The sequence below is a fragment of the Anomaloglossus baeobatrachus genome, chromosome 5 (genome assembly GCF_048569485.1).
Source record: "Anomaloglossus baeobatrachus isolate aAnoBae1 chromosome 5, aAnoBae1.hap1, whole genome shotgun sequence".
In the NCBI taxonomy this organism is placed as follows: domain Eukaryota; kingdom Metazoa; phylum Chordata; class Amphibia; order Anura; family Aromobatidae; genus Anomaloglossus; species Anomaloglossus baeobatrachus.
The window spans coordinates 516,048,024-516,064,086 of NC_134357.1; the positions used below are offsets into that span (position 1 = coordinate 516,048,024).

Here is a 16,063-nt window from a genome sequence, read left to right on the forward strand (position 1 = left end):
TAGGGGCGGTGTGTCCCGGGGCCCGGTGGGGGAGGACTGATGGCGACGGTGTTGTTGTCGGGGTGCAGGGCACCGTGCTGCGGTGTAGTGTCGTGCCCGGATGGCACTGGTGTACTCACTATTAATTCACACTCAGAGTCACTGGTAAACCAAAGTTCGGGTATGGTCGGGTCCCGCAGCCGGCTGCTTGTGTCCCCTGCGAGGTTGATGGTGGCCCCTTTCCCTTGCATCTCTTGTTGTGGTATTTCAGCTCTCCTGCCTGGACAGTGGTAGCCCGCTCCCTGGCGTTGAGGTGCCGGAGGAGCCCTCGGTTGCCCGCAAGCACTGGCCCGTCGGGTGTTTGGCCCTTGGCGGTGGCACTCACCCGGTATCGGTGGGCTTTTGGCTTCTTTCGGGACTTTGGGTGTGGATGAACCCGTGAGGTCCAGCCAGCAATTAGTCAATTTGCCTAAACTCAGTGGCTTCTAAGCTAGGACGGGGTCTGTGTACCTGGTTTCTGGTGCTCTGGTACACGGTTAACTCCCCGGTTCAGGGCCGGCGGGCTCCAACCCTGGCCCGGTCCCTACGGTTTCATAGTATCATAGTATCATAGTATCATAGAGTCTCCCTTCAACCGTAAAAACTAAGTCCATCTAGTTCAAGCTGTAGCCTAACATGTTGATCCAGAGGAAGGCAAAAAAAAAAAAAAACCCTAATGTGGCAAACAAGTTCCAATGGGGAAAAAATGTCCTTCCTGACTCCACATCCGGCAATCAGACTAGTTCCCTGGATCAATACCCTGTCATAAAATCTAATATACATAACTGGTAATATTAATTCATAATGAATATTTTTCAAGAAAGGCGTCCAGGCTCTGCTTAAATGTTAGTAGTGAATCACTCATTACAACATCATGCGGCAGAGAGTTCCACAGTCTCTCTGCTCGTACAGTAAAGAATCCTCGTCTGTGATTATGATTAAACCTTCTTTCCTCAAGACGTAGCGGATGCCCCCGTGTTCCAGTCGCAGGTCTAGGTGTAAAAAGATCTTTGGAAAGGTCTCTGTACTGTCCCCTCATATATTTATACATTGTGATTAGATCCCCCCTAAGCCTTCGTTTTTCCAAACTAAACCCCAAGTTTAATAACCTGTCTTGGTATTGCAGCCCACCCATTCCTGTAATAATCTTGGTCGCTCTTCTCTGCACCCTCTCCAGTTCAGCTATGTCCTTCTTATATATCGGTGACCAGAATTGTACACAGTATTCTAAGTGCGGTCGCACTAGTGACTTGTACAGAGGTATAACTATATTTTTTTTCATGAACAATTATACCTCTTTTAATACATCCCATTATTTTATTAGCCCTGGCAGCAGTTGCCTGACACTGTCCACTAAAGTGAAGTTTACCATCCACCCATACACCCAAGTCTTTTTCTGTGTCTATTTTACCCAGTGTTCTACAATTAAGTACATAATCATAAATGTTATTTCCTCTACCCAAGTGCATGACCTTACATTCATCTACATTAAACTTCAATTGCCACTTCTCAGCCCAATCCTCCAATTTACATAAATCTCCCTGTAATATAAAATTATCCTCCTCTGTATTGATTACCCCGCATAGTTTAGTATCATCTGCAAATATTGAAATTCTACTCCGCATGCCCCCAACAAGGTAATTTATAAATATGTTGAAAAGAAGCGGGCCCAATACTGACCCCTGTGGTACCCCACTATGAACTGAGACCCAGTCGCTGGTTGCTGTACCGGTACTCCTGCAGGCGGCCACCACCATCTGCCTGCCTGACGTTAAGGGGATCCCAGGCTCCAACCTGGGTCCCTGACAACTCTGCAACTCCACTCCTCTCACTGTCACTGTACACTCTTCTGTTTGTATTTCCTGCCTCAGGGCAGTATTCTCCTCTGTGGGCGTGCCTTTCTGCCTGACTCCGCCCACCTGGTGTGCTCTACTGGCCCTGAGGAAGGCATCAGGTCTCCCTTTCGGGTGACTGATGTGTCCTCACAGGGGATGGGGGTGTGTGTGTAATGTGGTAGGTGTTGTTACCTGTGACCCTTGGGGTCCAGGGCGTCACACATGCTTCCCTAAATGTTTCACAGACATGGCCTCCAACAGTCTTCAGGTCAGAAAATGATGTTGGGCCCTTGACAACATGAAGTAACATACGCAGGTAGAAGTACTCTGCATTTGATGGATGAACAGTGTAGACGCGACCAAGAGAATCATTTGCTTTGACCCCTGGATGACCTTCAACGTCAAGCCCCGGTTTCCTCCTTTCCAGTGTTTTTCTGGATGCGTTCCAAGTGTAGTACTTTGGTACATCACAGTAGAGAATTGTTTTTGCAAATGGATCTTGTTGACATAGTTCAAAAATGCCAAGAGGGTGGTTTTAGGTGTAGTTAGAAGCTGCTGGCGCAACTTTGCTGGGTCAAAGTAAATCCTCTGTCCATTTTCCAAGTGAACACTGAGATGCACAACTGGTGGGTAGCGCTCATGAATTGAGAACCCTAGTATTCTCCAAACAGCTTCATTGCTGCTGATGTACCTGCCCATCTGGAATGCCTGCACTTCATCAATAATAGGTCCATTTTTCTGGAGTTCAAAAACTGCTTGATCACTTTCTTTGTGGACATATTTGCATATGTACTTAATTGATTTCACAGAGTGGGAAGATTTTACGTTGATGTGGGCCTGAAAAATTTTACACAGCAAAGGATTGTAAGGCACCACCCACTTTTTGTCAATTTCTATCTATTGGAGTGATGTTCCAACCCGCATTTTGAGTTTTGCTGTGAAACCGCTATCCCCTGGTTCTCTTCTTCGGTAGACTGGATATCCACCTTGCCCTGTTTGTTTCTTGTACAAGGTTTCGTGGGTAATTCTTTGAACACCTGCCATCAACCATACAGGGACAACATTTTTGTTGAGCCTCCCACAGGGACCATGATCATGTTCTTTGCAATGGTGTCAAACAGCAATGTGTCACTCTCAGGGTCTGGCAATTCGGCACTAATGATATTGTCAATTTCAGTGGGCTGTAATTTGAGTTTGAGCCAGACTAAGATATGGGCATGAGGAAGGCCTCTTTTTTGCCATTCAATTGAATACATCCAGCACTGTGTCTCGCCATAAATGTGTGCTTTTGTAATCAAATGAATCATTTTTGCAACTTTTCTTTTAAAAACTCGTTCAATGATGTCATGGCAATTCATAGATTTGTGACCTGGTAACAGGTGCCCCCTGATTTCCTCCCAATCATGATTGCAAGTGAAGGTAATAAAGAGATCTGGATGGCCATACTTTCTCACATAAGTCATTGCATCTTGTGTGTATTCATACATGTGTCGTGGGCGTCCAGTGACAGTTGATGGAAGAATGACCATTTTACCCAACTCATTTGGATCAGCATCATTTGCCACAGCATCTCTAAGGTGAATGTATAACTCGGCTCTGAGCTTCTTTTGATTTAAATCGGATATACAGAAGACGTTCACTCTCGATCTTTGCATACATGTCAACAATGAATTGGTGGAAGAGCCGTCTGCATTTGAGGATGTGATTTTCTTCAGCAACCCTTGTCATGATCCTATACGCATAGAAGTCCATAGCTGACACTTCCTGTTGCAGGATCTGTCTGAGGTATTTCAAAGTGATAGCCATTCTGCCCCTGCCAAAAGATGATTGGATATTGCAGAGCATCATAGGACCTGCGAGTTTCTGCTACTCGTTGTAAACCATTGTTCCTTTTCTTAAGCATAATGTCACGGCTTTGAAACTCATTTCCCACAATCAAGATAGCTACCTCATCAAATGTGGAAGCATTGAAACGTTGCTGATGTTCACCTTGTGGTGTTATGTCAGCTCTAATTAGAATTTTGTAATCGTCACTTGGCATGCATTCAAGTGCAGTCTTGAAAAGTTGAACATATGGATTATTTAAAGAGCACCTCTCTTTAAATAATCCATCTCTGAGCCTCTGCTTCTACATTTCCCATAAAGTAGAGTTGAAGAAATTGAGGTTCTTTTCCTTGTATTGGAAGCAGTGAGCGAGCCAATTGAGTGGTAAATCTGTCCTTGAACGTGGGCATAAATTCTGTTGTAAAAACTTCTCTTGTTGCACCAAATGAAGTCATTTGAAAGCAGGAGTTGTACTTCCTTATGTTGTCCAAGAAATGTTTTGATGTTGCAGTGGTCCCTGTCATCAGAGACTTAAGGGGATCAGGTGGTGGCAGGAGAGGAAGAGGTTTTACCTTGCCATTTGCCCAGCATAAACCTGGCGGTTCATCTCTCCACCTCAGGGCATTGCAGTACATGCAGAGCACATCCATTTTTCCTATATTAACTATTGGATTATTCTGATAGTTTATGTCTGGATGGTAGCAGAAGGCAGAGTTTTTCAAGTTTCCAACCTTTTCCTCTGTCCTGATGGCAGAAATTCTGATTCTCATACTGGTAATTCGTTCTCTCTGCTGAGAGGTTTCAGTGGCCCTTGAGGAAGCAGCTCTTGTTCTCAAGTCTGTAAGTCTTGCTTCTGTCTGATGAGAGGTTTCAGTGGCCCTTGAGGAAGCAGCTCTTGTTCTCAAGTCTGTAAGTCTTGCTTCTGTCTGATGAGAGGTTTCAGTGGCCCTTGAGGAAGCAGCTCTTGTTCTCAAGTCTGCCAGCTTGCTTCCCTTCCTTCAGGTTGGTCATTGAGCCGTAATGTAGCTTTTCTCGTAGCGTCTGATGACAATCGTCCAATCAATTTTCTTTTCGTACGGGGCATTATTGTCTGTAACTGACAGTATATAAAACCCCCACACAATTAATATACAGTAAAGGTCCAGTGACTTACATCAGACTCTACAACAACATTACCTGTCACCACAGAAATCATATCACCTCACACAAGCTTCTTACACTAAAAATGTCTTTTGACACCTATAGCAACCAATCACACCTGCTATTAATGACCTGTAGCAAAATAGAAGCAGAACTGTGATTGGTTGCTATAGGCCACCTGAAAAATATCTAGGCTAACTGTCAAAACAGCCAAACTATTACCTCATAAAACCCCAGTATACTATACAGGTAAAGTCATGTGACTTACATCACTTAGAGAAAGCGTGGGGTGAAAATGTTCCCCTCAAAACGTAGTCATGTGTGTCAGCCTTACATTCCTTACTTTAGATTGGTCATTGAGCCATAGTACAGCTTTTCTTAGTGTCTGACAACAAATGTCCAATTAAATTGCATATAAAACCCCACACAATTAGTATACAGTGAAGGTCATGTGACTTACATCAGCCTCTACAACAGCATTGGCTAAGCATCACCACAGAAATCATTACCTCACACATAAGCTGTTTTACACCAACAATGTCCTTCGTTGCCTATAGCAACCAGAGCTGTGATTGGTTGCGATAGGCCACCTGACAAATCTCAAGGGTAACTGTCAAAACAGCCAATATATTACCTCATAAAACCCCCCACAGTGAGTATACAGGTAAGGTCATGTGAATTACATCAGCCTGGTCATAATAGGAGTCTATAATAACAGATCAGTTCCCAGCTCCATTGACTTTAATGTAGGTATGATTTTGGAGAGTATCTGTAAAGAGCGGGGTTAAATTTTCCCGTCAAAACATAGGCTATGACGTTCACTGAGTCACATTGAGTGTGCAAGATTTCGTGATTGTAAATGAGACTGTGCGAATTCCTTTAGCGGACATACATACACACACTGAGCTATATATATATGTGTGTATATATATATTTATATATATGTATATGTGTGTATATTTATATATATGTATATGTGTGTATATATATATATATGTATATGTGTGTATATATATATATGTATATGTGTGTATATATATATATATATATATGTATGTATATGTGTATATATATATATATATATATATGTATGTATATGTGTATATATATATATATATATATATATATATATGTATATGTGTATATATATATATATATATATATATATATATATATATATATATATGTGTATATGTGTGTATATATATATATATGTATATGTGTGTATATATATATATATATATATGTGTGTATGTATATGTGTGTATGTATATATATATATATATATATATATATGTGTGTATGTATATATATATATATATGTGTGTATGTATATATATATATATATGTGTGTATGTATATATATATATATATATATATATATATATATATATATATATATATATATATATATATATATATATATATATATATATATATATATATATATATATATATAGATAGATAGATAGATAGATATAGATGTTGTTGTGTGTAGTTACCAAGTGTTTATGTAGGGCGCTGTACATGTTCTGGGTGTTGTCTGGGTGTGGCGGGGGGTGAGAGCGGTGTTGTTTGTGTGTTGCGTTGTGTGTGTTGCGTTGTTTGTGGAGCGCTGTGTGTTGCACGGTTTGTGTGGGTGTGGTGTGTGTGTTTTGGTGGGAGGTATGTTTTGTGCAATGTGTGTGTTGTGCGGCATGTGCGTATATTTGTGTGCGCCGCGCTGTTTGTGTGTTGGGTGTCTGTGTAGGGCGGTGTTTGTGGTTCCCAGTGTGTGTGTGGCGGTGTGTGTGTGGTTTGGGGGGGGGGGAGGTGTGCACCCCCCATCGTGCTCCATCCCCCATGCTGCGCACTCCCCATCGTGCTTCATCCCCCATGCTGCGCACTCCCCATCGTGCTCCATCCCCCATGCTGCGCACCCCCCATCGTGCTCCATCCCCCATGCTGCGCACTCCCCATCGTGCTCCATCCCCCATGCTGCGCACTCCCCATCGTGCTCCATCCCCCATGCTGCGCACCCCCCCATCGTGCTCCATCCCCCATGCTGCGCGCCCCCCATGCTGCGCACCCCCCATCGTGCTCCATCCCCCATGCTGCGCACCCCCCATCGTGCTCCATCCCCCATGCTGCCCACCCCCCATCGTGTTCCATCCCCCATGCTGCGCACCCCCCATCGTGCTCCATCCCCCATGCTGCGCACCCCCCAACTATATGGTGTTGCCTACATCAGCTAATAAAATCCTAGGTACACTCTGCACCCCAGCCACACCAGTGGACGGCCTGAGAGGAATAGGGTCGTCCACTTGGGGGGGTTGGTTAGGGGATGTCAGGAGTGAGGGAGAAGTAGTTTGGAAGTAAAGGAGAGAGAAGGTCAGGAGCAAGGCTCCTAGGAACGGTCTAGGTAGCAGACGGTGGTCTGGGCCTAGAGGAGCTGGACCCCCAGTCGCAGGGGGTCGTGAGAAGGGGCACGGAACTGTCGAGGAGGACAGCCGGCGGCCTTGTTCCATCACAGGGCTGGGACCAGGGCACGACGGGGTACGTGGACCCTAGGTCAGGGAGTAGCTTCATGCAACCTGACAATTTACCTGACTAGAATGGAGCCTCCAAGATCCGCTTTCCACCCGCTCCAAAAATCGGGGTACTAGTGCAACGAGGGGGATAGGACTTTCCACTAAAACGGTCCAGAAAATCCCAAGCGTGAACCCTGAGAGCAAGCTCCCACAGTTATCCATACTGGGGAGCGGGACCCGACTAGTTCCATAATACCGGGACCAACAGAGAACCCCCTTTGCACCCAATGGCACTCCCCTAACACCATGACCGAATCCCGGGGCATTCCCCCTACCCGTGGAGGGTTCTAACACCTGGCTGCCCCACTCCATCACCCTGGGTACTCAACTGCAGCGGTGGTACTCCACATTACCACATACAGTTAGGTCCAGAAATATTTGGACAGTGACACAATTTTCGCGAGTGGGGCTCTGCATGCCACCACATTGGATTTGAAATGAAACCTCTACAACAGAATTCAAGTGCAGATTGTAACGTTTAATTTGAAGGTTTGAACAAAAATATTTGATAGAAATTGTAGGAATTGTACACATTTCTTTACAAACACTCCACATTTTAGGAGGTCAAAAGTAATTGGACAAATAAACCAAACCCAAACAAAATATATTTTTATTTTCAATATTTTGTTGCGAATCCTTTGGAGGCAATCACTGCCTTAAGTCTGGAACCCATGGACATCACCAAACGCTGGGTTTCCTCCTTCTTAATGCTTTGCCAGGCCTTTACAGCCGCAGCCTTCAGGTCTTGCTTGTTTGTGGGTCTTTCCGTCTTAAGTCTGGATTTGAGCAAGTGAAATGCATGCTCAATTGGGTTAAGATCTGGTGATTGACTTGGCCATTGCAGAATGTTCCACTTTTTTGCACTCATGAACTCCTGGGTAGCTTTGGCTATATGCTTGGGGTCATTGTCCATCTGTACTATGAAGCGCCGTCCGATCAACTTTGCGGCATTTGGCTGAATCTGGGCTGAAAGTATATCCCGGTACACTTCAGAATTCATCCGGCTACTCTTGTCTGCTGTTATGTCATCAATAAATACAAGTGACCCAATGCCATTGAAAGCCATCCATGCCCATGCCATCACGTTGCCTCCACCATGTTTTACAGAGGATGTGGTGTGCCTTGGATCATGTGCCGTTCCCTTTCTTCTCCAAACTTTTTTCTTCCATCATTCTGGTACAGGTTGATCTTGGTCTCATCTGTCCATAGAATACTTTTCCAGAACTGAGCTGGCTTCATGAGGTGTTTTTCAGCAAAATTTAACTCTGGCCTGTCTATTTTTGGAATTGATGAATGGTTTGCATCTAGATGTGAACCCTTTGTATTTACTTTCATGGAGTCTTCGCTTTACTGTTGACTTAGAGACAGATACACCTACTTCACTGAGAGTGTTCTGGACTTCAGTTGATGTTGTGAAATGGTTCTTCTTCACCAAAGAAAGTATGCGGCGATCATCCACCACTGTTGTCATCCGTGGACGCCCAGGCCTTTTTGAGCCTGTTGATTTTGCTACTCCAAGCATGTCTGCTATCTCTCTGATGGATTTTTTCTTTTTTTTCAGCCTCAGGATGTTCTGCTTCACCTCAATTGAGAGTTCCTTAGACCGCATGTTGTCTGGTCACAGCAACAGCTTCCAAATGCAAAACCACACACCTGTAATCAACCCCAGACCTTTTGATTACAGGTTAACGAGGGAGGCGCCTTCAGAGTTAATTGCAGCCCTTAGAGTCCCTTGTCCAATTACTTTTGGTCCCTTGAAAAAGAGGAGGCTATGCATTACAGAGCTATGATTCCTAAACCCTTTCTCCGATTTGGATGTGAAAACTCTCATATTGCAGCTGGGAGTGTGCACTTTCAGCCCATATTATATATATATAATTGTATTTCTGAACATGTTTTTGTAAACAGCTAAAATAACAAAACTTGTGTCACTGTCCAAATATTTCTGGCCCTGACTGTACCACCAGTGGTGTCACGAACTCTAACACAATTCCCTGTAAATACCCCCTTCATTTGAGTGGCCGCACGACCCCTGGGTCTGGACACCCCTCGAGCCACCGACGATCCGGATCCAAGCAGCCCGACTGACACGAGGCGGCACACTAGCGATGGGCGAAGAGGGAAATATTCCGGTTTTGATGATGCTTACTGAATACAGATTACTATTCCAGTATTCATTACGAATAACGAACCTTATGAAAGTCAATGGGGAACCCGGGCATTATTCTGGGAAATCTTCAAAAAAAAAAAAAAAAAAAAATACTCAGGTTCCCCATCGATTTGAATTAGGTTCCTTATTTGTGACAAATACTGGAAGAGTACTCAGTACAAATATTCCAAACCTAAATATCTTACTATTCGCCCTTTGCTAATTTTTACCACAAAAAGTTTAATCCCAATTTTTTCATTTTCACAAGGGTAACAGGAGAAAGTGAAACATACACTTTTTTGTGCAATTTCTCCTGAATACAGGCTGGAACTGGTTGTGGATACCATTTCCTACTTGAAGAGTCCTGAAAATGCCAAAATAGTAGAAATCCCTGCACAAGTGAACCCATTGTGGAAACTATACTTCTCAAGGAATTAATCTTGGGAGGTAGTGAGCAATTTTTACAATCAGGTGATTCACAGAATTTTATAACAATGGGCTGTGGAAGAAAAAAAAAAAAACTTCCATTTTTTTTGTGCATTAAAATGTTGTTTTAGTACCAAAGTTTTAATTTTCAAAAAGGATAGCAAGAGAAATTGTGCAGTAAATTCTCTGGTCCATTTTCTCCTGAGTTTGCCTATACTACATATGTAGTCAAAAACTACTTTTGATGCACAATCAAAAAGCTCAGAAGGGAAGGAGTGCCATATTTGAGTGCATAATGAGTGCAATGGTTTGGGGGTGCCATGACATATTGGCAAAGCACCTAACATGCCAGGGAAGTAGACACCCCATAAGTGGGTGTGCCGCCCCCGTCGCTGCTCGGGTCCGGACCTTCAGGGGTGGTGGCTCAAGGGTCTCCGGACCCGGGGGTCTCGCGGACACACCGAATAAAATGGGGGACGTAGATGTACAGGCTAGGCCGTAATAGGTTCGTGAGGGACACCACCGCTGCTGTTACGGGGCTCCCGGGGGAGATGTTGTGCAACAAAATGTTAACCCCTCCGTGGGCAGGGATGGTTGCCCCGGGACCAGATGGCTCTGGTGCAGGGAAGATGGCGGCCGCAGGGGGTGGAGTGGGGAAAATGTTGGTGTCCTCACTGTCAGTAGGAAAACACACAAGTCTCTGGTAAACCAAGGTGGTGGTGGCCGGTGCCGCGGCCAGTTGCGTTCGGGATCCCTCACCTGGCTGGTTGTCTCTATCCTTTTCCTGCACCTTTTTAGTAGAAAAGACTTCCTTGTATGAAACGTAGGAGTCCGCTCCCGGCTGGATGTGGCCTAAGGAGCCGTGCCCGTAGACACTGGCCCGTGGGATCTCTGGGCCTTGGCGGTGACCTCTTATCCCTATTCGGTGGGCTGTTGTCTTCTATGAGGGACTTTGGGTGGTACAGGACCTCTAGTCCTGGCCTCAATCGGTTAAATAACCAGTTTCAGTAGGTTCTGGTTCCTGGCTTCAGGGTCCGAGTACCCACTTTGTGCACGGTTTCCGGTCGGGTCCCCGGTGTAAATACCGGCGGGCTACAACCCTGTCCCGGTCCACCTCGGTTCTGCTGAGTTGTCTTCCCGTCTCCTGCCGACGGACACCACCGTCTGCCTCCTAGCCAGTGGCACCAGGGCTCTTACCCTGCTACCTGTCAGTTTACTTCAGACCTGACACACAGGCCTGACCTCCACTACTGAACTCTCAAACTGATCTGCCTGCTTTTCCCGCACTGGGCTGTCTAGACTCCTAGGCGGGCGTCTACCAACCGACTGGTTCCACCCCCTGGTGTGTCTATCAGTCCCTAAGGGGGGGTGACTAGGGTTTAATGGTTGGCTGTGCGTTTCCTTGTGAGGGAAAGGTGTAATGCGGGGGCCTATTTGTGACTACCTGGTTTTGCCAGGGCGTCACATGACCTCATTTTACAAACTGCACCCCTCAATGAACTCAAGAGGTGCAGTGAGCATAGTGACCCTACAAGTGTGTCACAGAATTTTATACTATTGGGCAGTGAATAAAAATTTTTTTACCTGTAAAATATTGTTTTAACAGCATGAAAAAGCCCTATAATATTTTGCACAATTTCTCCTGAACGTGGCAAAACCAAACATGTGACTGTACAGTACTGTTTGGCCACACAGCAGGGATCGGGAAGGAAGAAGCACCACTTGACTTATGGCGTACACATTTTCATAGGATAGCTTATGGTTTCTATTTTCAAAGCCCCCCCAAGTGCCAGAAAAGCAGACCCCCCCCCCCCCAACTGACCACATTCAGGAAATTTCATTCCTCTGGGGATTCATCTACGGGTGTAATGAAGATTCTGTCCCTGGACGACACCAGTGAAGTCAAATGCAGTGAATGTTGCCCAGAACATTGCAGTGCCTGTACATTGTGCCCAGCTCATGCTTCTGGAGACATGCATCTGTGGCGCCCTGGACAAGCCAGGACGTCACAAGTACTGCAACAACACACCCCACACCCCGGTTAGGCACATCAGCCGCACACACAAAATCCTTGTTGCCTCCCTCCAGGGGCTGATGTCCACACCAGGTGGGGTGGAGCAAGTTGGTTGGCCCCACCCACCGAGGAGTTCACAGTCCTGGAGGCGGGAAAAGAGGGCAGAACAGTTAGAACAGAGAGAACAGTGAGGAGAGTGAAAGTGAAGGAGTGAAGTGGTAAAGGAGCAGTCTGACCATGTCCGGGTACGTGGCCCGGGCACAGAAACAGCAAGGTTGGCAGACGGTGGTGACCGTCTGCAGGCGAGGCCGATTGAAGCACAACCGTAAGGACCGGGGATGGGCGGTGACCCGCCGGTACCGGACCGGGGACTGAAGAGAGGCCAGCACCATTCGGCAGGGCCTACGGACCCAGACCAGGCTTGGAGTCACCGTTAAACCGGTCAAATCCGTCAGCGACGGGAACCTCCGGGGTTTCCCAGCAATAAAGACCCGACTGAAGGCAACCGCTCAACCGTGAAGGGAAGTACAGCTACCGCCACAGCTAGAGTTCCCAGGGCCAGCGCCTGCGGGCAAAAGGGGCTCCTCCGGCAAACATACCGCTGGGGAGCGGGTTACCGGTGGGAAGCCATCGGGGCCGAGAACATAACACCGGTGCAGGGAGAGACAGTTACCGCCAACCTACCGAGAGTGACCGTCTCAGCCGTCTGTGGGACCCGTCCATCCAGCCGTTTGTTTCACCAGAGACTCCGTGTGCGTTACTGGCTGAGTAAGTACCACCGTGCCGTCTGGCACTGCGCTGCCCCGCGACCCTGCACCTGGTCAAGCCCCGCAATCCATCAAACAAACAATCAATCCGGGCCCCGGGACTACCACAATCCCCCTACCCACGGAGGGGAGGAAAACATCCCAGCTGCTCCCTGTCACCGCTCCCGGGATCCCCGTACAGAGCAGCGGTGGTGCCCAACCTCACCACACACCATGGGTGGCGTCACAAACCGACACCCCAAACACCAACAAAACACCCCTTTCACTCACAGGCAAGGAGCGCCGCTCAAGTCCCCGGATCCAGCCCACCGCTCGAGCCACCGAGCAGCAGCGCCGGACCCGAGCGTGGTGAGCGCAGCGCCCCGCCGCCCGCAACACATCCTGTACATTAAGCGGGCTACCCTCAGTACAATAATTCCAATCATGTTGATGTTAACTATGGTTCAGCCACATTGAGGTGCTCAAAAAAAAGAAGGGGGCATTTGGATTTGGGTACCTAGATTTTTCTGGATTTTTTTGGGGGGGGGGGGGGGGGGTGGGAGGGGGGGAGCCATTGAGTGCTTTCCATGACAGATGAAAATATCTGAGTTGGGACTTTTTTTAATCAGTTGAATGCTGTTGATGGCAATTTGCGTGCAGAACATTTTGGATCAGTTCACATTTATCTTATGTTCTCTGCTGAGTATTTACATAAAGGTTTTCATCTACAGCTATGTAGTGTGTGAAATATGTGATTGAGGTTAAATCCTCATCAAATCCATTGACTATAATCAGGCAACAGAGTTACTCTGGATTTGGCCCCTGCTTAACTGTGTTCTTCTATTCAAAAGGTGCACAAAACTGTTGATGACTGCACTTTTGTGCACGCCTAAAAAGATGGACAACCCTGGACCACAGGACACACAGGAGTTCAAAGTGACTCCCTCTTCATTGCAGTGAATTTTTAGTTGGGCATTTTGTCTGAATCACGTTTTTCAGAGATTTACATGTAATCCTAAATGTAAGCACTCAGTGTAGAGTGCAGGATAAATGTGAGCTGAGCCTTAGGGGTACTTTGCACGCTGCGACATCGCTAGCCAATTGTAGCGATGCCGAGCGCGATAGTCCCCGCCCCCGTCGCAGATGCGATAACTTGTGATAACTGCCGTAGCGAACATTATCGCTACGGCAGCTTCACACGCACTTACCTGTCCTGCGACATCGTTCTGGCCGGCGACCCGCCTCCTTCCTAAGGGGGCGGGTCGTGCGGCATCACAGCAACGTCACACGGCAGGCAGCCAATAGAAGCGGAGGGGCGGAGATGAGCGGGACATAAACATCTCGCCCACCTCCTTACTTCCTCATTGCAGGCGGAATGCAGGTAAAGAGATGTTCCTTGCTCCTGCGGCTTCATACACAGCGGTGTGCGCTGCCGCAGGAACGAGGAACAACATCGTACCTGTCGCTGCAGCGAAATTCTGGAAATGACCGACACTACACAGATCACCGATTTTCGACGCTTTTGCGATCGTTTATCGGTGCTTCTAGGCTTTACACGTTGCGAAGTCGTTACCGGCGCCGGATGTGCGTCACTTTTGATTTGACCCTGACGAGATCGCAGTAGCGATGTCGCAACGTGCAAAGTACCCCTTACTACAATCTTTGGGAGGCAGAAAATTAAAATCAACAGTAGTTGACGAAATGGACTTTTTTTCTTAATACCTTTCACCTCATGGTATAAGTGAAAAGGCAGATTTATGCCCCATGTCAGAACGACTACAGCGAAATTAGATTTATATAGGTTTCTTTTTTAGCTTTGGCTACTAACACTAAAACAATAAGATTTTTACATAATCAAAATTTGAGGGGTATGGTTTTTTAATTGAAATTTTTATCGGTACCATTTAGGGTCATAACTCTTTGATCACTTTCAATTCTGCTTTTCGTGAAGCAGAATCAAGAAGAAACAATTCAGGATTTTTTATGGCATTCACAGTGTTGTAAAATTGAAAGAACAGCTTTATTCTTCGCGTTATTTCAATTACAGCCATACCATATTTTTATCTTTTTAATTTTTGTCACTTTTACACCATAAAAATTTTAATGAAAAGAAAAAAAATTATAGAATTGCTGTATTCTGAGAGTTACAGCTTTTTTTTTATTCTTTTGCTGACACAGCTGTATGGCAGCTTGTTTTTTGTGAAACAAGATGTTTTCACCATTTTTATTTATGTATAACTATATGATTGTGTTTTATTGTGCTTTTTGTCATCTGTATGATGAAAAGACATAGTAAAAACTGTTTATTTTTTACAGTGTTCACTGAAGGGGTTAACAATGATATCAACTAAGTGTACTTTTTCTCTTTTTAAATAAATAAATAAATGCATTTATTGGTGTAATATATTTTCAGGTTTTGATTTTTTTTGTTTTTTTACTTAGTTCCTATATAGGACATTAACTTTTCTTGTTCAGATACTGGTATAATGTATTGTAAAACATCTGTCAGTGCTGCACTGACAAGCCTGAGATCATGCTCCTGTCATTATTAGGGATGAGCAACCCCAAAACTGTACAGTTCAGACTTCAGACCTGTCCCGCCCACAGCCATGACTCAGTCATGGGTACGGGATTGAAATAGACCAGGTGAGTGCTGCTAAGAGCAGTTCTACTATTCATATGTGAGGCCGTATGGCACATTTTATAAAAATATTTTAGTGTAGGACTGCTTCAAATGAGGTTTGCCGTGACGTGGCGAAGCAGCTCAAGAAATTGCAATTTTTTGCCAAAAATCTCAAAAAAATTTTTTATAATAAGTACAGTTTGGAATGTTTAGTGCTGTAGTGCACATTTGGTGCTGGCTTTTTGTTTTTTCTTCATTGAATTGGTCGGTGGTTGACCTCCACCTTGCTATGTACCCCAATTTGGGATGTATTCCATCTGTCTGGATTTTGGCGGTTGGTGACTGTTCACATTAAGTCATCAGGCTTTGTCCACAGGCTATTTACTTCATGCAGCATTTGCTTGGACCTGTCCCGCCCACAGTCATGACTCAGCTCAGTCATGGGTACGGGATTGAAATAGACCAGGTGAGTGCTGCTAAGAGCAGTTCTACTATTCATATGTGAGGCCGTATGGCACATTTTATAAAAATATTTTAGTGTAGGACTGCTTCAAATGAGATTTGCCGTGACGTGGCGAAGCAGCTCAAGAAATTGCAATTTTTTGCCAAAAATCTCAAAAAATTTTTTTATAATAAGTACAGTTTGGAATGTTTAGTGCTGTAGTGCACATTTGGTGCTGGCTTTTTGTTTTTTCTTCATACCGTACACCTAGTGTCT

General features: G+C 45.5%; 1 protein-coding gene across 1 annotated transcript in view; it reads right to left on the reverse strand.

The window, feature by feature from the left end:
- The window catches only part of LOC142312866 (uncharacterized), a 297,096-nt gene that overhangs the window by 129,959 nt on the left and 151,074 nt on the right, over positions 1-16,063 (reverse strand). The window contains 1 exon segment of the mRNA XM_075351851.1: positions 2,166-2,690. Coding sequence (XP_075207966.1) covers positions 2,166-2,690 — 525 coding nt within the window.